We start from the raw sequence: 21526 nt of genomic DNA on the forward strand, positions 1-21526 counted from the left end.
TATAGAATAGAGTGATTTAAGAGGAAGGTTTTTAAGTATCATCTTACATTGTATCCTACCTGTGCGAAGCAGGGGCGGGTCGCTAGTAAAAACTAAAGAAGAAATGTCAGCTATATGTGAAAATTAAATTAAGTAATTTAATTTCAAAAATTAGTTTAATCCAAGATATTGAATCTATTATCTGTCTTCGAAAATCAGTGACGTCATAACTTAGTATTAAACCTTTTCCCCAAATCAATTCTTATGCTACACTGCCAACAATACCTATAGCTGTATCGTTTCAAACTGAGTTGTTGTTTCGTTTGCCGAACACAGATTTAGCAGAAACACAAACCCTAGATTTAGCTTAACGAAGGTAAACCTGATCCCTTTGGTTGCCTCTGGTTGCCTATTGCCTACTAATTGGTTGTAGCTACGCCTATTGAAATTGGAGAGTGCTAGGTTCATTAGAACACTTGCTTAGTAAATTATTGTGCTACCTATTAATTAAGCCATCCTTCGTTAACGTGACTGATTTAGTCCAAATTTTATTTCTATTTAGGGTGGATTCGACCAAACAAGAGTAAATAATATTAATCTGAGAATAAGTTGCAGTTTAGACATATTTCCCATACTGAAACTGTCAATGTGCCAGTTAAGTATATCAGGAGTTATTCTCGGATAAAAGTTTGGTCCTTTAATTGTTTTTTTGTTTTCTGCCAATTTTCCCGCAAAACATGGTTAAGCTAATTTGCAAAATTACTGTTATAAAGGATAGTAAATATTAGTCTTAATTTTTTTTTCAGTATTTGAACCGTGTATATCTTGAATATTTAAATGTTGTATTTAAGATACTGGTAAACAGGGTCGTTCGACGTATTTTCGATGAACAAGGTGAATAAAGGTCCACGAGAAAGGCAAACATTCCCGGAAATGGTGATTCTTTCAAATACAGGAATTTTGTAACCGATTTGGGGGACGATTCGTGGAATTGTAGGGACGACAGCACATCAAACTTATTACAGAGGCGTCTTATTTCGTTTAAATAGAGGCTATTTTGCAACGAAATTGTATATCTAAATGTGATATCGACTCTGTACGTGCAATTTGTTAACTTGCGTAATTATAACGTGAGTTACCGCGTTGTGAAATTCATTGAGTTATTTTTAGCCATTAAAATTACATTACGCATATTCCATTGAATATCCTTTGTAAATTGGAAATATTTAGGGAAAACTCTTAATAATTTTAAAACAGGTACAGTCAGCGTCAATAGTTTGTCACACCCAAAGTGAGCAAAAACTGACAACACAACCTTATTCTAACTGTAACAAAGACAGCTTATTGGCTACTTTAGGGCTGAGTTTCACCACCTAACTTTGACCTTAACTATTATAATAACCAGTATTTTTTGTATGGAGTTTGACAGATTTTTGACGTTTGTCAAAGTTAAAGTAAGATGGTGCAACCCAGCCTCATTGTCTTGAACTATTTGACGCTGTCTGTACCATAAAAAGTTGCCATAATATTCATTTATAACTGGCTTACGATTTTGATTCCTTCTTATTCTACGAGTATTTTTGTTTAATGCAGTATTAAGCGATTGAGTCCTAATATGAATTTTGCGTGATCGTTTACAAAGCACGGTTAGTTGCACTTAATCGGTATTGTTCTTCTACCATTTGCCTGTACCTTACTAGACGAAAAATATATCAGACATAGCACTGATAGCACTTGTTTTGAAACATTCAATTCCCTCTCGTTGGAATAGAATCCACGATCTTTCTCTAGTCGGACGGACGACAACTTAGAATTCTACGGAGACATTGGGTTAACTCAAATTATCAAACGTATTTTATTAAGCTGTGTGATGTTTAAAGAAAATAAAATTATTTTACTTATTTGATTTGAGCCAGCGTTTTTTTAGCCATCCAATCGATATTTTCTCGAATAACTGGCCTGCCCAAACTGTCAATGCATAAATAAATACGTGAGGAAATAAGAGAGGGTCGTGCTCTTGCAGTGGAGACTGAATGACCTGTAGGCCATTTTATCGATTTTGTCCATACATTTTGACGTCGATAAAAGTTATCACGGCGCGCATCTTAGGCCTATAGGATATGCGAAGCGATAATCTTTTACCGCGCCATTTTATCGATTTTACACGGTGTGCCCATAAACTTGTCTAAAATCATCGTTAAGATTTTATCACGACACATCTTAGCCCAGCTGTTGATTAAAGTGCTACGTCGTAGCAACATATTACCCACTGAATTGCCAGTGAGAGGGAGTTTTGTGAAGTGACCGGTAGTAGAGGTAGTATGTCAATTAGTATAGTCGGCTCGTTTCACGCAAGGTTGTACCGAATAAGCACGTTTAGCATAAGCGTGAATACAAAACCGTAACATGCTTGTATTGAGTTCTGTAATAAGGCCTATTTATCCCATTTTCTGTTCATTTCAGCATTCAGCTATGCATAGGTACTATATCTGAAAGCTTGATATTATAACGCTGTTGGGTTCCAACATTAAGATTTGTCATTCATTCGTTCGGTCTTGTGACGTCTGTATTTGCGCGCCATCGCGCCCAGTAGCAACTCTTACTCCGGCCTTTACACTTGTGCTGTATTAATTCAAATTGTGCAGACCTGGCAATAAAGTGAATTTATGAAACACGGCCTTTTCAATCAACATCAAGTCCGCCCTACAAACGCTTCGTAAGTACCTACTAGTGTAATAGAGCATTTTCATATTTTTGGTAGGGAGGTACACCACCTAAAATAATCCGATTTTTTACAATACGAACTAGGTCAGGTACTTTTGAAGATACTTATTGCAGATTTTCTAACCGACCCTTTTTCTCTGTGGTCACATGTAGTAGGTACCTACTGGTATCTATGTATTTATTCACGTCAGTTTTCTGTGTTTAAGACCGCAACAAAGCAGTTACGAAGCTGGATCTACATATAAATAACAAATGCTACATTATCTAAAGGCACCTCTTCCGAATTCCAAACATAAATAGATTTAAATGGCGCCCGTGTCTGCCTTAACACAGCCCGCGCCGCGAAAGTGGTTAAGCGTTACGCGCGTGTGGAATACCTCATAGATGGACGAGATGAAACATTTCAATTTTATTAATTGTAGGAAGAGCATTGAGTAGATTATTTTTGTGTGCTGTTTGTTTTTTATTGTATACGTAAAGGTTAGTTGTGAACACACATCCAATGTTGTTGCCGAGAATGCTGAACGACAGCGTGTCTTTTGAATTTATGTTCTTACAACATTTTTTGGACGCCACGCGGCTCATCAGTAAGCCTTGAACAATATTTATATTGTGTTTAGTAATGAAGAGAAATCCACTTAGTACATAATCTATTACATCTCTATACAGGGTGTTAGGTAAAGGGGTATATGAGCCGACACTAGCCCATGTTAACATGGTCATATAAATGGTATGGTGAAATCAGAAATTTGATATCATCATTTTAATTTTTTTAATTTTCATACAAAATTAATTTTATAAAATCCGATTTGTATGAAAAATAAAATAATTAAAATGAAGATATCAATTTTCTGACTTCACCATACCATTTATATGACCATGTTAACATGGGCTAGTGTCGGCTCATATACCCCTTTACCTAACACCCTGTAGATTAGGCTCGTTATTGAAAAATTACATTACATTAATACATACACGTAGTACCTACCTACTTCAGTCTCACTATGTGTTAATAAATAACACGCGCAATTTAACTTATTAAAGAAGAGATTACTGCTTCATTGAATTTTAGTGTCGACAATTGGAGTTCCAACAGCTACAAAATTGAACACTTTTTCCATTCTGGAATAAAAATGATCAAGGGTTTATTTACAGTTCCAGCCATCCATAAATGGATTTTGTATGTAATGCATCAATTCTCAAACGCTCTTGCTCCATAGCTCGTGATGTTTGATATCTCGTGACGTGACATTCCAATATTTTATGTAGGTATCACACGTCAATTTCTCATGGAATTTACTGGGTTATCCTTTTTTATTGAAAATACATTAAATATGTAAATACCTCTTTTTTTATTTGAAATAAATTCCCGCGATAAGAAGTGGGAAGTACCAGAATACGGCCGTCGTTGTGTTAAGCCATAAACTAATTAGTTTATGTTTGAATCTCGATTTCGTAATTACGACGAACAGTCTGCCCATCTTATTCTGTTGAAATATACTTACCTACTTAGTTGTTGTAGGTATAGGATTCATTTTAAATACGGATTAAGAGTCCCTGCAGACTACAGATTTCTTATCGGTAGATAGAGTGGTCGGCTTCTAATTTGTACTATATCGGTGTAGTGTGCGTACTTTCATACCTATTCATACTAATTAACAGCCCTTTTAAAATCGTCGACAAAAGTCTGCAGGGTGCTGGGACTCTAATTACATAGCTATAAATAAATCTTACTTCGCACATACCACTTGAACTTCAGAATATTGTGAAAGGCACCTTCCATATTTATAGGTAAAGTAGGTAGGTATTGTTATTATACGAGTACTTATAATAAGAGCCGATTTTATTACGATAATTTCAAAGTTATTGTTCTAGTTTACGCGGCTGAATTCACAAAATGTAGGTTAATTGAAACTTTCTCAAGCACACAGCGTCCGATTAACTCTAAAAATCTATATATATGTTACAGGAAATGTATGAAATCCGTCATTGTATACAATTCCTAGGAATTGTGTATAAGTCCTAAAATCACCTGGAAATGTGTGATGTAAATTATATTAGACACATTTCCTAGGAAATTTACACATTTGCTAAACAGCAATCGGAAATGTAATTAAGATTTCAATGAATACGCGTGGACATACACGGTGCGAGGGGAGAATATTGCATCATCCGATTACGCGGGGTTTCTATCGAATCGTCAAATTTTTTGATACGCCTAGTTGTCTATGGCACACAAATTTGTATGTGTAAGGTCGCAAGTCTAACCTAACCTAACCGAGACTTTGTTATCCAGCTACAGAAGTACTAAAACCTTCTAGTTTAATAAAAGAGATGTTAAAAAGTAAAAAAACTAAAACCCAACTACGACAAAAAACGACGCTGAAAAAGTATAAAACAAGATTTTCAGAATACTGAACTGAACAAAGTTGCTAATGTAGTTGCATAGTAATTTTCATGTTTGGAAAACCGCAGTCACACGTTGTCAAAGTGCTACGGTAGGTAGGTATATGTAACGTGTGACTACGCCTTTCCAAACATGAAAATTACTATGCAACTACATTAGCAACTTTGTTCAGTTCAGTATTCTGAAAATCTTGTTTTATACTTTTTCAGCGTCGTTTTTTGTCGTAGTTGGGTTTTAGTTTTTTTACTTTTTATTATTTGTACTATTTTGGTGATAAAGTGTATTTGTGGCGCATAATATTAACAAAAGGTAAATTGATGAACTAATAAGTAGTAAAGAAGCTACGAACGAAAAGATGTGAATTATATGCAATCAGCCCATGAATACAGGTAAAGTCACAAGCAAATGCTAGTAATATATATATATTCAAAATGTACAAGTAAAGCGCTTTCAAATGATACCAAACACGGCATATTTATCTTAACTTTTTTTTTTACTCTGTATGTTTTGTCCGCTAGAGGGCGCCACATTAGATTTTGTGAAACCCCATACAGCCTATAACCAGCGGACAATTAAGACGCTTCTAATGATATGTCATTTGTCGAATTCTGATAAGTAGTTTAGAAGTTACGAGGGAACACATGAACATACATACATACATACATACATACATAGCCTGTCAAAATCATAACCCTCCTTTTGCTTTGCCGTAGTCGGGTAAATACATACATACATACGTAGCCTGTCAAAATCATAACCCTCCTTTTGCTTTGCCGTAGTCGGGTAAAAATTAGGGATTTCCAATACTTCAGCGTAATATGCTTGATGCCGAAAGAAAGGATGCCAATAGGCAAATATTTTTTTCGGCCAAAGTATAATAGTGCAAAAACAACTTTCAGGCTAAACAATAATAATTGTGAGTTAAGAGTACCTATCGGCCAATGTGGTTTGGCTAAATGAAATTTTAGGCGTACCGAGGGGCACCCGATCACGCGACCGCGCATGTGCCGCTTAGTTTTATACATTTCCTAATACAATATTGGAATTGTATAAAATTCCTAGGAAAAGTATACATTTCCTAGAATATGTGCTTATTAAAAAATCTCTGAAGCAATATTTTATACATTTCCTAAATAGCTTCGGAATTGTATACATTTCCTAGGACTAGTATACAATTCCTAGAATTCATACATTTCCTGTAACATATAAAACTCAAAGGTGACTGACTCACTGACTTACATAGTGATCTATCAACGCACAGTCCAAACCACTGGACTGAAATTTGGCATGCAGGTAGATGTTATGACGTAGGCATCCGCTAAGAAAGGATTTTACGAAGCTCCACCCCTAAGGGGGTAAAACGAAATCCACGCGTACGAAATCGCAGGCGGCCACTAGTGTTGGTATAAATGTATTGTGTTCTACGAAAAACGCTTAAATCCCTTCTGGCTAAATTATTTAGGAATTTGCGTGCCCAAATCCTTTATCTGCGAGTTTCTAATGGAATGGAGGAAAGTATTTTATTTTGGAAGTCCTGTAATTTAATAAACAAAACGTGTGTAGGATATTGAAGGTTATGGTAGATTCCAGCATTAATGGAGGCGAAAGTCGCTTCCAGTTCAAGCATTGTTTCAGTTCGTGATTTGTTTAATTTATATTTAATCACAAAGTCTCTCCAACACGCCTGACCAGCGTGGGAAGTGTATTCCAAATCCTCCATTTGCCTCTGGTAAGTTGGAGAGGGTCGTGCTCCTGCAGTGGAAATAAATGACCTGAATGATGATGATGAAACGCAATCATAAAAAATTTAACGTAAGAAGATTTATATTGTCAGTTTTCCAGAAGGATAATAATATGTAATAGGAAAGTCTACCTTTAGTAACAAAGTTAACAAAGAATCATTAATCGTTCGTTTCAGCCAAATGACGCCCACTGCTGGACAAAAGCCTCCTCCAAGGCTTTCCATAACGACCGGTCTTGCGCTGGCTGCATCCAGGTTCTTTCCGCGATCTTCGCCAGATCGTCGGTCCACCTAGTAGGAGGCCTGCCTACGCGCTACGCTACGTTCTCCGGCCCGTGATTCATTACTAATAATAGATTCTCAAGTAGGATTCAGACCTATAATGCAAATGAGAGTTCAAACTTCACAATAGTGCTCGAGTTAGAATGGACCGCGAGCTTAAGCCATAATTATTCTATAATTAAGAGCTTTTCTTCCATCAACCATTCATTAAGGCGACGTGATCGGAATTAATACCGTTTTTTTTTTCAATCTTTCAATGGTGAACTAATGGAAAAACTGAGAGCTTAATCCTTATAATGCGTAAGAAAGAATACTAAGAATACCTTTATAGTATTATTTACAAAACAGAGTGAATATTTATAGATACTCATATACGAGTATTCACGGGTTTTGTTTCATTAGTTATCTTTACTATTAAAGAGAGAAAAATTTTGATTCTTAGTTTGAATTGAATATGCTCCGAAACTACGGGACCGATTTAAAAAAATCTTTCATCATTAGAATCCTATAATAGACCAGAGGTGTAATGGACAACACGCATAAGTTGTAATATTAAGTTAAATTATGACTTAATTTAAAGTTTAGATCACACACATTACACTAGTTTTTATTTCACCTCAATCCATCCAGTATTACCGAAGATAGAGCCTCGAGAAGTTTACGGACTTTTTAAAATTTTCAAAAATTTCCAATATTCGCGCGTGACGTCACAACATGATTTTGCAGCCCCCGCACGTTAACCCATTTACCACTTTTTGTCTTTTTCCAACTAAAATAAAATTTTACCTAACTGACAACTGTTGTTAGTTGTCATCGTTCAATCACATTTCAAACTAGGCGCTAAAAAAGTAACCATTATTATGCCACCTATTGCCAATTTTGTGCACTATGAAGCCATTTTTACATTTATGCACTTAAATATAAATTTTCTGAAAAAATAACCAAGTTTGTGTCTCTGTGCTCAATAACGAGTAAATAGTCCAGTTATTTGTTAATTTTACTTGGAAAGTGTTCCGGAATTTTTGAAAATTGGTGAATAAATAGATTTCGCTATGTTCTTTCCGAATTTTGTGACCTCGTTTACATCCGCGCGCGCGCCCGCCTTATTGAAAAAAATCCGCCTTAAAAAGGTTTTTGACAACTACTTTTTTCATTTTATAATTTTTGGGACATAGACAAGCTAAGAAGCTTTGATAAATTTCATGTAATGTAAGTTAAATAGATTTAGAGTTGTGAAACAGTCAAATTAATGTACCTGCTAAATTGCGAGTTCTTTTTTCTTTGATCATGGCAGGACACGCTGCCGGGTGTCCTAAATATGCTGAAGTATAAAATAATTCGCGTTGCTGAAGTATACATTTTTTTTTGTCTTGTTTGTTTCTACATTATATAATTGTATCCTACTAATATTATAAATGCGAAAGTTTGGATGTCTGGAAGTTTAAAATAAAGTAATGTTTATTTCTCACCAACATAACAGATAATATTATGATAACAAACAATCAGGAAAAACAAAAAGTAAGAATGTTGGTGGGTTGATACCTGAACTAGGAAGATTCCTGTGTTGAGACACAAAAGACTACTCTTTCACGCAAAAAGAACTCAACGGATTTTGTTGAAACTGTACAATATTATTGTTTTGTTTGTAACCCAGATTAACATATAGGCTATAATTTATGCCGATCTGTGACACTAAATTTCACGCGGATGAAGCCGCAGGCAAAAGCTAGTCGTGAAATAAATAGGAAAGTTTAAGGTTCTGAAACGTGGTCGCAGGAGAACCAAAGTGACCAACATAGCACGCAGAATTGCTAAAATCAAGTGGAAGTGGGCGGGACACATAGCTCGTAGAGACGATGGCCATTGGGGCAGAAAATTTCTTGAGTGGCGACCACGGGCTGGAAGACGTAGCGTGGGCAGGCCTCCTACTAGGTGGACCGACGATCTGGTAAAGGTCGCAGGAAGAACCTGAATGCGGGCAGCGAAGGACTGTTCATTATGAAAAACTATGGAAAACCCAAAGGCCTCTCGCCTTTGTCCAGCAGTGAACGTCATTTGGCTGTAACGACGAAATAGGAAAGAATGTAACTATCAAAAATCTTCTCTAAGGCAGCATTTTTCCAATTTCGCAACGAGCGCGGCAATCACACTTAACTAACAGACTAACAGAAAGCATAGCGAAATCTATTTTAATCACCAATTTTCAAAACTCCCGGAACACTTTCCAGGTAACCACGTTAATTTGTACCAAACGACTGGACTATAATTAAATTGATATAAAAATTTGGGTACATCTTCTCAAAAACAAAAGAACTGGTGCTAAAAGGGTTAACTGACGTTTTGACATTTGTAGAGGGCCTTGTAGAAGGGGAGGCTATGGTGCTGAATGTGGATTAACTCGAGTGTCATAGTAACTTATTAGACTGCTAAGCTTGATGATAAAAAGAAAAATATTTTATTCAATGTACATAGTCTGGTCATAAGTTCTGTCATATGATAATAACTTTTGAATTTTGAATGAAGGTTTCAAAAACATTTTTTACTGAATTAGAATTAAAAAGAAAAAATGTGCGATAGTTCGAATTTTATTGTATGTGTAGTGGACGCATAAAGAAGTCCGAACTGCAGTTGTCACGTTGCATTGCTACGCGCCAAAGCAGATTTTCGTTGTGCTGAAAAAGTTTAGTTTATCTTTTCATTAAATGATAGGTATAGGTGTACCAGAATCTCATGGCAAACAAAAATATTGGAAAAGTGTGTCTTTCATATGGCAAATGTCTATGGCTTTATTGTCACCTGTCAAAGTAAATCAAGTGAACTGTCAGTCGCTGCAGAAATTTTGTAATCTCTTCATGCCTATTTGTTATTTTTGTGAAAAAGTCGAAAAAGCTCAAGCAAGTCATATTGTTTTCAATGTGTATTGTAAAATAAGGCATAATTCAAAGTCAATCTTTGATTTTAAAGCGCATCGTTGAGTTGACAGTAAGTTGGAGTGAAATTGGATACATTTAGTTTATTACCTAACTGCGTCAGAAGGAGGGTTTTTTTTAAATATTATTCTTATAATAGCTGCTTTATCGGGGGTTTCAGGTGTACCTCACAAATTGGTGCAGAGGAATGGTGAAAATGTTATGACCATGTAAATAAAATTGAAAAAGATTTCATCAAGTAAGATGTAAGATAGAATAATTGAAATGGTGGAAGAGCAATTTATAATAAATACCTCTTTATCTTGATCATCTATTGAAGAAAAGTGGAATCCTTGGAATCGTTTTCTAGTTCTGAATGAAGTGATTAGTTATAAGTATGATACATAATAAAATTAGTTACATAAAGTAATATACGATTTACTTATTTTTCAAGACATTTTCCTATTATTATTACTGACGGGATTGCTACCATGTACCTTAGTTTTGAGTTTCCAATATTTCGGCACTGTTGCAAGCGCCATGGTCACGGAGTAACTGAAGAAATTAAAACCAGACATCGTTCAGATGTGCGTTCAAAAGACCTGAGATTTAAAAAAATCCCACGTTTTGTTTAAACAGTAAGCGAAAAAAAAGTAACTTGAAAATGAAATACAAAATGATAAGGTATGGTAAATGATAAGTCTTTATCAATGAAGAAGCAGAAGTTCAATTTCATGTGTCCTCCATCTAGGCTAGTTTCCATCGTCACTCAAAGTTAGGCTGCGGTCTCAAATTTGGGCTTAATTGAGGTATTTTTTGGGTGAGAGGCATAAGAACTAATGCCGTTTTATATCAGAAATTCATACTTAAAGGTAATCAACCAGGTACAAAGTATTTCCTTGTATGTTAGTCTGCCACTCTTTAGTAAGTCCCGAAATCCCCGCTTCGGCTCCCCTACTAACCATTCTAACCATTGTACACAGATAATATCTTACATGCAGCTTTTCATGTTACTACGTCACATTTTCAAAATCCGCGCGGAAAATCGCTCCTAGCGGAAGAGCGCACTTTGAGCTTGAATATTTCAGTCATTTTTAAAGATATCAAAAAAGTAAAAATACAGTATTCATTCTAATTTTTTGTAGTTTTTTTTGGCATCTTCAACAAAAATTGTGCGCCATGTCCATTGTGTAAAGCAATCGTAGTCATTTGACAGTTCATAACATACACAATTCCACCTCTGATAGACATAGGTATGTTTTTGGGGTATGAAGTGCGCCGGGCCAGTTTGTCCATAATCTTAAAGCAATAATTTTTATTTTATAATTCTAAGTACCTACCTATCCACATGTTATTTAGTTTTCGTTTTAGGGCCCTCGCTCACGGCGACTTTTACGACTTTTACGACTTCGCGGCGTTTACGAAACGCGTGACAGCATCGCTACTAACGCGCGTTAGTCGCATTTGCAACGCACTACAGAAGTGATGCCAACGCGCTACTAACGCGCTACAGCAGCGCGACTGCATCGCTACAAAAAGTCGCCGTGGGCGAGGGCCCTTAGTTATAGTAGTAGCAATAAAGATATTTAATTTTCATTTTCCTTTTCAATATAACTCTTGTACATTTGATTTATATTGTGAAAATTTCTTCATTAAAGGAGTCTAATTAGTTACATGTAAAGCCTTTTCGAATTTTCTTTTAATTTACTTACTACATTACTCGTATACCCGTAGGCTCTACACTCTTTCTGTAACTGAATGTTTTGATCTTTAGTTTTTCAACGAATCGTGCCAGCGGGTTCCACGAAATTCAAGTCAGATCTTCTGTCGGACAGGGTGATTTTGTAATCAGTATTCAAATTTTTTAATAAGTCCTATAGCCTCCTGCGTACATTTGTCCTACACACAGTACATAAAAAATACAAAAATCTGTTGGCTTCATTTTACTAGAAAACACTAAACTATGTAACTTTTAATGTTACTTGGCAACACAAATCTATGGTAAAAAATGAAAACGTCAACTATTATCTATAATTTGGTCTAAAATGGCGTCCAGAGATAAATCTGTGACTTTGATTCCGCGCAAAGGTAAATAAATCTTTATTCATCTATAGAAATAATAAGTAAATATGTGTTATTTTGTGGTAAATAATATTATATTAGTTGTATAAACTAAAGATTTGAAGTTCTATTTTGTTGAAAAAATAAATACTGTGGTCCTACCCTCAATTTCATTTTTTATGTCCTTTGCAAAGTACAATAGCATGTAATTAATACTAAAATTCTAGAGTTCTGATGTTCTATGTAAAGTACATATACGTAAATTTAAGTTTTTTACAGCGGTTAAAAAAAAGATATCATTGCAGATATCTTGATGACTCCAAATCGGACTTTTCTGATGATGATTCCGATGAAAATCCTGAGTTATTCCCACCAAAATTCCAACAAAGAACAAATGACCATCGTATCAGTGAATCTAGTAGCTCGGATGAGGGAGAGATAGCTTTGATCACTCCTGTGGATTCTCAAACATCTTATGCATCATCAGATTCCTCATATCTACCACCAATAAGAGGATGACTTAGTATTGCATCGCGGGAGCGGGGATGTTCGCGTGGCTTTAGTCGTCGTGGCCGTACCGAGGTGTTGGTTCGCCATCGGTATCTACGCCAGATAGCTATGCAAAACAATGCTAACACTCAAAATAGATGGCCAAATGACACACTAAAAACAGAAAATTTAAAAAATGATGCAACCTGCCTATTTTCTAGAACATAGTGTAAAACAATCGCGCTGCAGAAGCATTGGTTGTAATAAAAAACTACAGTTCTCTGCAAAAAATGTGAGATCTACCTGTGTTTCACTCCTAATCCCAACTTTTTCACTAATTTCCATGTAGAATTCATAAATTTGAGTCTTAAAAACTAACTATTATGAAGAACTGATTGATCTCTAATGTTTCTAATGTTTAATTATAGTGATTTTGTACGAGAAAGTTAAATTTTGAGAATAATGTTGATAAAAATTTGAATTTCGTTAATTTTGATAAAGAACAATAAAAATAAATATTATACATCTAAAATTATGTTTGAAATAACCTATTATTTGTAGTATATTCTAGATTAACCCGCAAAAAATGGCTATGTCCTTTACAAATGACGTGTTGATTAAATACCGTTGTCCTTTATAAAGGACATAGTGAAAAACAAGATTTTCCAATTTGATTTTTTTTTCTATTTTTTTTATACTAACTTACCATAATGTAGTGCACTACAAAAATTTCATAACGAAACTCCAAAAAAAGTATGTCTGGTACTCAGGAGGATAGAACAATTTAACAATACAACTTTATCTTAATTATTTTTAATCGTAGTACCTACCTATTTTTCTCGAAAACAATATTGAAAGTCTAATTCACGGGTGATATCTTAATTTTTAAAGGTTAAGGCTTATTTTCGCGTACCATTATGTCTATTTAGCTTTGTAGTTAACTGCGTGTACGTATTTTTCTATGAACGAATCAAATTATTCACGTGTGCCAGTTTTGAAACCACGCGCAGCGGATAAAAATAGTACAAGTTTTACAAAACAATAAAACTTGTATTATTGAGCAGAGACGATGCACAGCATCTGGTGAGAGATGCGTCTACTTCCGGTGTAGTTTTTTAGCATTTTATACCTTAAATGACGTCATTTCCGCAATTATTTAATAGGAATTGATTTGACTTACTTCCGTTTGCCGCCATTTTAGTCACCTGGGGGCGAGCTTGCTCGGAGTTCTTCATAGAGAGCTCACCAGGAGGCCTTCTTGGGATGCTGTGCATCGTCTCTGCTCAATAATACAAGTTTTATTGTTTTGTAAAACTTGTACTATTATTCGGCATGTGACGATGCACAGCATCTGGTGAGAGACTTGTTTATTAGCTCCTGGTGACTACTTACCAATGGCGCTATGTGATGAAAGTTTTCGAGTTTCTGTAACAGAACTAGATTAGAACATGATTAATTTCAGGGTATTAACATGTTTTGTTCTAAATGCACAGTGAGAGCAGCACTAATATCACAAAGTAGGAGGGTTTGTACTTTTGTATGTTTGAAATGAATAAACTGGAAAGCTACTGAACTGAATTCAGAAATTCTTTCCTCATTAAAATGCAGATTGAGTGTGTATTGATATAATTTGCCCGTATGGCAGTAAGATTCATGCGAGTCATCAACATAAGTTTATAATACAGCCGTACAATGTGATTGAAGAGTATCCAACATGCATGCTTTAGATCTGTTGATTGAAAGTTATTAATTAAATAATATGTTATTTGGTGTATCGGTCGTAGATCAGTTAATAAAAGTGTCTGCCTTATAATATTGCTATTATTGTTCTGCCTACACCAATATCTCATCAAATAATTTCATCTATATGGCTAAATATCACCCAAATTAAAGATGCCAGAACGAAGTCAACAATGCCAGGAGAGGTTTTAAATCCAACATCCTTTATACTGTTTTTATCCATGTAGATTCCTAGCATTACTTGGTGTTGAAAAAATAAATAAATAATGTGTTATTATATTCCGCTGTTCGCCTCTGCTCGCCTGATTCCAGTAACTTACGCAACCGTAACAAGGGCATACCTATGTTGTTTTTTGGGATTTGCTGTCATTTTTCCCAGTTGTTTGTATGATGCCGTAACGGTGCCGAACTTACTCGTAGGTCAAGGTTTATTAACTTAATCTTGAAATTATTCAGGTGAGACTATGTTTTGTCATGTCAGCAGCTGATGTAGATGGTAGGAGAAAAATATACATATTAAGCTAGTCTACGAGAAGCCTCGTAAAGGTCACATTTTAGATACCTACTGTTGGGTTTAAGGCCTTTATCAGGAAGTGAAATTGGTTAAGCTTTTATGCTTAGTAAGAAAATTAAAGTTATCTTTAATATAGTTTTAGATTAGTAATACCAGCCCCCCTAGACAAGTAGCACTTTTTGATCGAATCGAAAATTGGATACGTTATAACTTCATATAGAAAAAAAGAAGGCTAATCGACCATCCTTCGACTGGTTTGCGATTTTAAAGTAAATTTTGTCTAGACCCACAGGGCATAAAGGTAGTAGAAGAGTAGATAAACGATTTAGTCTAGCAAATAAATCTTGCTGTCGAGCTTCAAGAGGTAAGTATATAGCTACGACTGTTTTCCTTAGGCCATTAGTTTAACCACCAAGGCCAGGTTATTTTATAAGTTTTTAAAGTGGATTTTTGCCAGGTATGTTTTAGGAACGATACCTTATTACCCCCAACTCAACATACTAAAAAATTACATGTTACCTGATCCTGACGTGGAGGTCACCATGTGGTAAGAACATGGTGGAGATTCTGTATTTTGAGGGTCGGCCTCGAACCCTAAGAAAAGAGCTGAGAAAAGCCAGAAAGGTCACTTCGAGGTGCTAAGCAGGTACCTTTTGCTGTGGTGAGAAACGGGACAGCAAAGATTTAGCCTAGTTTACCACCATAGCCACCCTGGTTGAAGTCGTTGCAAAGGCTGCTGGTGAATCTCTGTGGGGTCTCTGGATATCCAGTTTCCCGAACTTTTGGAATATTTACCTTTGGATTTGAACCCAGGAGATGCCACTAAGTAGGTTGTTTTCCCCGTAAATCGACCTAGATCGTCAGATAAATTTGATTGAATCGACCTGGGAGATAATATTTTGCGCTGTCAGAGCTATTTTTACCCGACTGAACCGAAAGGAGGTGATGTTTTTCAAGTTGAAAAGTTAGAGAGACAGTTCCAATAGAGGCTCTGAATGTGCCCCTTCCTCCCTTAGTTTCGAGTAGGTATAGGCTATGCTTTGATTGTCCGATAGCAAAATTAGTGAACGCACATGAAATGAATGAAAGAATGAGAAATCCCCCATCGCTGATTATGATTTCTGATATTTTGTAGACATCCAGATTGTTGTTAAGAGATGCTGAGCTGGAGTCTTGTGTATTGGATCGGTTGTGTGGGGTCGAGTTGTGATGAGCCCTCACTGGAGATCAAGCTTACCATTATAGGCACTTGTTGAGTCGTATAGATTTCGTATTTACCGACTAAATCCTTAGAGATGACGACTTGTTGAACCTGAGTTCACGTAATTGACAAGGTTTAAAGTGTTCCAGAAGATAAAATGTTACACACTAACCTTCCGTTCTAGTAGTTGCTGTCTCGTCTGGTTTGTCAAAGGTGACGAGGTTTAGTAAGTAGTTTGTGATTGTATTAATGTTTTTCGGTATGCAGTAGAGAACGAGAGATTGATAGTTTTAGGGTACCTTGACAAGACATGCGGAGAGGCCCGCGGTGTCTCTGTGATCGGTATCTGCATCCAGATTTAGAATTTAGCATTCAACTACTTCAGATCAGATCAATACTTACATAATTGTATCTACTGATTAGGACGTTTTATAGAATAGGTTGTTTGGTCTGTCCTTCTTGCGAAGGAATATTGTGAGGAGCAGGCTCATGCTGAGCGGTGCCTTATCTGGTAATTTCAGCACCTGTTTTAACAGGATTTCGGTTTATTTGGTCAGCGTTAGACAGTCAAGAGTGTTAAAACGCTGAATAAAGCACGGCGTTGAAGGGACAAGCACCGGCTTGGAGGTGAATGGCAGACGCATCCCTGGAACCATTGTCAGATAACAGGTTGACCTCCGCAGTCTGATGACGCCTGCCACTGCCTAAGATACGCTCAAAGGCAGCCTCCGTAGAATTTGCTGAGTGGAAAGTCACTTGACTTTGCTATTCTTATTTGGTCAGCGCTAGACAGTCAAGAGTGTTGAGACGCTGAATAAAGCACGGCGTTGCAGGTGCAGGGGCAAGCACCGGCTTGGAGGTGAATAGCAGACGCATCCCTGGAACCATTGTCAGGTAACAGGTTGACCTCCGCAGTCTGATGACGCCTACCACTGCCTAAGATACGCTCAAAGGCAGCCTCCGTAGAATTTGCTGAGTGGAAAGTCACTTGACTTTGCTATTCTTATTTGGTCAGCGCTAGACAGTCAAGAGTGTTAAGACGCTGAATAAAGCACGGCGTTGCAGGGGCAAGCATCGGCTTGGAGGTGAATGGCAGACGCATCCCTGGAACCGTTGTCAGGTAAAAGGTTGACCTCCGCAGAATGATGACGCCTGCCAATGCCCAAGATAGGCCGGTATCATTTGACTTATTGGTCGTCAAGGGGACCTGAAGGGACTGATTTGGAATCCTTGGCTTTTTGTTCTAAATCAAAGGGAGTTATTTTGAGGCTTATTTATTTGCTTTAAAGATAATAAGATGTGTAGGTAAAGGTTACTTACTTATTAGTATTTGACGATTTGTAAGAACTAATTTAATCAGTCTAAGCAAATAAAGATATTATTATGTTTTGATTTTGCTTGAAGTGACCGGCTAGAGAACCAAGGTCGGATTATTTTTTAGATATCACTAGTACGAGCACAGGGTGATTTTGCCGAACAAAAATCCAGCACTGGGAGGGTGCTCCTCGCACAATGCTTATTAGGAATTTTAGCCAGGATACGCTCGTGACATGTTCAAATTCAAATTCAAAAACGTTTATTGCATGTCACATTACAATTTATATGTTGTTGCAAAATAAAAGTATACATGTTCGATGCACTTAGCACATTTTTTCACACTTATTAAGCTTCTTGATTTGCAAAAAACATTAGAATTTAATAATTCAAGCTGTAAGCTGGCTCAGTGTTGGGGGTGGCCACCCAGTCTACTAATAGTTGTAGTTTAAAGTGCTTTGTTGATGTGGTAAAGCATTTGTAGGTGCTTTATTTTATGAGCACAATGAGCCTTTTTAAATGGGTATTTATTAAGAAACTCGTACCAGAAAGAGTTATCGTTCGATTGTGGTGATGCTAACAACGTATTTTGATTGGTAATGTTTGCGATTGGGGCTGACGGGGCTGCCGTTAAAATTGTATAAGATGGTTGTGGGTACGTTATTCAATCTATTTATACAATATAGAGATTCGCGAGAATGCTCATTTGATCGAAAAGAGTGTTAAAGCTATCAGAATCCCACGTACCTCGTTTCATCCGTTTTGAATCTCGCCGGGGTCCGAGTTTCTCCGGTATCCGACGCTCTGGGTCCACCTGCTCGTCGTCCGGAAGACACTCGTCCCCTTTGGCGCCGACCACCATCACGTACATGTCGTTCGCGGTCACACACGCGCGGTCAATTGCACTTTTTAATTTTAAACTTAGTATTAGAACGTTGAGAAATAAATTATTTCAGTAAAAATCTGAGCAGAGTTTCTGCTTACGATGTTGCTAGTTTGGAAGTTAAAGACGCTATGAAGAACTCCGAGCAAGCTCGCCCCCAGGTGACTAAAATGGCGGCAAACGGAAGTAAGTCAAATCAATTCCTATTAAATAATTGCGGAAATGACGTCATTTAAGGTATAAAATGCTAAAAAACTACACCGGAAGTAGACGCATCTCTCACCAGATGCTGTGCATCGTCACATGCCGAATAATAATGAAATATTAAAAAAAAATCTTTACGTAAATCGATTAAGTTACTGATTCTGAGTAACTCCTAAAAATTTGGACACTGATAAAAAAGTCACCCTGTATAGCACTGAACTCCTGAAGTCAACCACACTCGTATCAGATGTCTTAGATGGCATTGGTGTCTGGCATCTCTTACTCTATTTAACCAACGGCACTCTCTGAAAACCAAATGTGTCTTCATATAATCAGGTTACTGTTCTGGGAACAATTACAAAATGGAAACGATACGGGTTGACATACAACAAGTACTGAGTTGCCGAGTTTGTTGCGGCGCTTCTTCTCAGCACTTGCCAAATATTGGTGTCGAAGCGCTGGTAGGGTAAAAAGATTATGGGTCATGTAGAGGCTCCTTAACCGGTGTTTTTTGTATGGAGTTTGACTTTTGAAGTTTGTTAAAGTTAAAGTAAGATGGTGCAACTCAGCCTTATTGTTTCATGGTCTTGGTCACTCATTATTCTTATGCAACTTGACCGATACGTAAATAATTGAGATGCGAGCAAGGCTCGTAAAGCTTCAGAAAAAAATCTTACTTCCTGAATTTTTTGCGTCTGCATTCTTAAAATATTTCGCTGTAGTATCTTATAAGATGAGGGTGTAGTTCTTCATTTCTTTACATCACCAACACCAACCATCAACCATCCAGGATAAGTAAATGTTTATTATGTGAACCATATTCACGTATATTTCTTGTTCCAGAACTCTCAGAGGCTTGGAAGAGTCAGCCGGGCGGAGACCAAAGCGACTGCCATGGTCTTCATCATGATAATCGCCTTCACTGTAGCCTGGACACCCTACTCCCTGTTCGCTCTAATAGAGCAATTTGCGACCGAGGGCATCGTAAGTGAAAATTGATACACTTATTATATTATTATTTTCAAAATATATCTTAAAAAGAACTTGTAGAGTATTCAAAAAATAGAAAAGAAAATTGCACAAAATAATCCCTAGATAGATGAAATATGAACTTGTTCTTACCAGAATCTTAGTCCTGAAATACTAGTAGGAACATAATGAAATTCTTTTCATGTTTATTTTAATAACTTAACAAGTCTATGACTTGAAAAAAAACTTTTTTAAAAACAAGCTTTATCCTGAAATGCAGTTGTATTAAAACGAAAAAAATAATTGTATGCTAGGTTCAAAGAATTTCGAAAGCTTGTATCGCGTATGGAATTTATTCCTCTTTTTTCTGTTTGCGCTACAAGCTTTCGAAATTCTTTGAACCTAGCATACAATTATTTTTTTCGTTTTAATACAACTGCATTTCAGGATAAAGCTTGTTTTTAAAAAAGTATTTTTTATTATAATTTTATTTTACACTTTTTAGTTGTAACTATCGCAATATCTGGGCCTGGTCATCATTTAGCATAAAAGTGCTCGGCAAGTCGAATCCAACGAACCCAAACTCGATAAGTTTCCGCCGTTTCGTTTAGGAGTTCCTATGGTCACCTCCTGACTCCATCATCAGACCAGCTCAATGGTACCATAATATTGCATTGTCATCGTACTTACATAAGTATACCAAATTTCAGCTCAATCGGTGGAGGAGAACTGGTCTTAAATTCAGTTGCAAAATTTGTCCCACACATACTAACAAGTGAAGTCAATATAAAGCTTGTAATAACAATATATTAGCAAAGTTTCGCAATTTAAATTTAAAAATAAGTTACCTATTTATTGTTTATTTTGGAATACTTATCGAACTTTGCTTGTCCATACTTTCAAAGATCTTCAATAACTTAAAGAGAATGGATTAATGCTTGTAAGTTGTACTGCAAAAATAGCTCTTATTTTGTCTCTTATCGTGTAGAGCAGTGTTTTTCAACCTGTGGGTTCGAAGTTCGAAGCCTCTATAAGGGTCGCGAGAGGTCGTAAAACTACCTCCGTAAAAAAAATCATTAAAGTTATAAAGATAGATTTATCAGAAATCTAATTAAGCAAATGCATAAGTGTTGTATGGATTGTAGTTTTGGTCCCTAAAAACATCTTCGTAACAATAAAAAATGCATGGTCGGCGGGTCTCAATTTTTTTGTTCTGTCATGAAAAAGGTTGAAAACCACTGGTGTAGAATAAGGGCTGTCCCAAGGTCAAAGTGTTAAGTCTTATCAGACAAAGGTGACTGTGACTTCATTCGTTAATTAAAATATTGATTAACAAAATGCAAATTTTATGAGCATTGTAAATACTTCAAGATTGTGAACCAAAAGCATGTTTATCATAAATCTCCATTATTTAATTACAAACAAAACTGATTCTCTGTCGAGCTGACGACTCCATACTATGGAGTCCATAGTTCCCATTAACGTTTTATGGCGCAATAACTTGAAACTCTCGCATCAGCTGTATTTTATAGTAAATGTAACATTTAGGAGAGTTTGGGATAACAACTGTTGCAGAGTATTAATGAAAGTAATTTTTGATCGCTACTTTTCTTGTGATCTAAACATTAGTTTTACGATCAATGGTCTTGAGTTAGTTAAAATAAATAATCCTAAATACCTATGTAGGTAATACGACGAATAAATCAAAGTACATAATTATGTAAATTGTTATTTTGTAAAAATCAACCCCTAAGGGGATTTAGTTGGGGTTCTATACTAGTATAGGTATACTGAAAAAATTACGCAGACGAAACAGCGGGAAAAAGCTAGTATAGAACCAAATCATACTTTATAATTATGTTCTTCATATGCGTCACCTTCTATGTAAAATATAGATTAACTGTTTTGAATATGTTTGCTTTGCGCACACATACCGTTAATATGCCCTTACTTAAGTGCTGGTACGATCTTTGCTCTTCTCCGTGTCTTAACTGATATGTAACTGAGTGAGAATAAACCATAGATTTGTTATTCCATAGAATTCGCAGATGACAAAAATTTATTTAACAACTAGCTTTCGCCCGCGGCTTTACCTGCGTGAAATTTAGT

At 36.3% G+C, this 21526-nt stretch overlaps 1 protein-coding gene and 1 long non-coding RNA gene across 2 annotated transcripts in view; one reads left to right on the forward strand and one right to left on the reverse strand.

The window, feature by feature from the left end:
* LOC135078330 (rhodopsin, GQ-coupled-like) overlaps window positions 1-21526 on the forward strand; it is a 46248-nt gene that overhangs the window by 19373 nt on the left and 5349 nt on the right. The window contains exon 4 of the mRNA XM_063972929.1: window positions 19292-19432. Coding sequence (XP_063828999.1) covers window positions 19292-19432 — 141 coding nt within the window. The remainder of the gene's footprint in view (window positions 1-19291; window positions 19433-21526) is intronic.
* LOC135078169 (uncharacterized) lies at window positions 16575-18539 on the reverse strand. The gene is made up of 2 exons (XR_010258578.1): window positions 17368-18539; window positions 16575-17290 (listed from the first exon to the last, which is right to left on the reverse strand). It is a non-coding gene; the product is annotated as an uncharacterized LOC135078169 (long non-coding RNA).

The sequence above is a fragment of the Ostrinia nubilalis genome, chromosome 14 (genome assembly GCF_963855985.1).
Source record: "Ostrinia nubilalis chromosome 14, ilOstNubi1.1, whole genome shotgun sequence".
Classification (NCBI taxonomy): domain Eukaryota; kingdom Metazoa; phylum Arthropoda; class Insecta; order Lepidoptera; family Crambidae; genus Ostrinia; species Ostrinia nubilalis.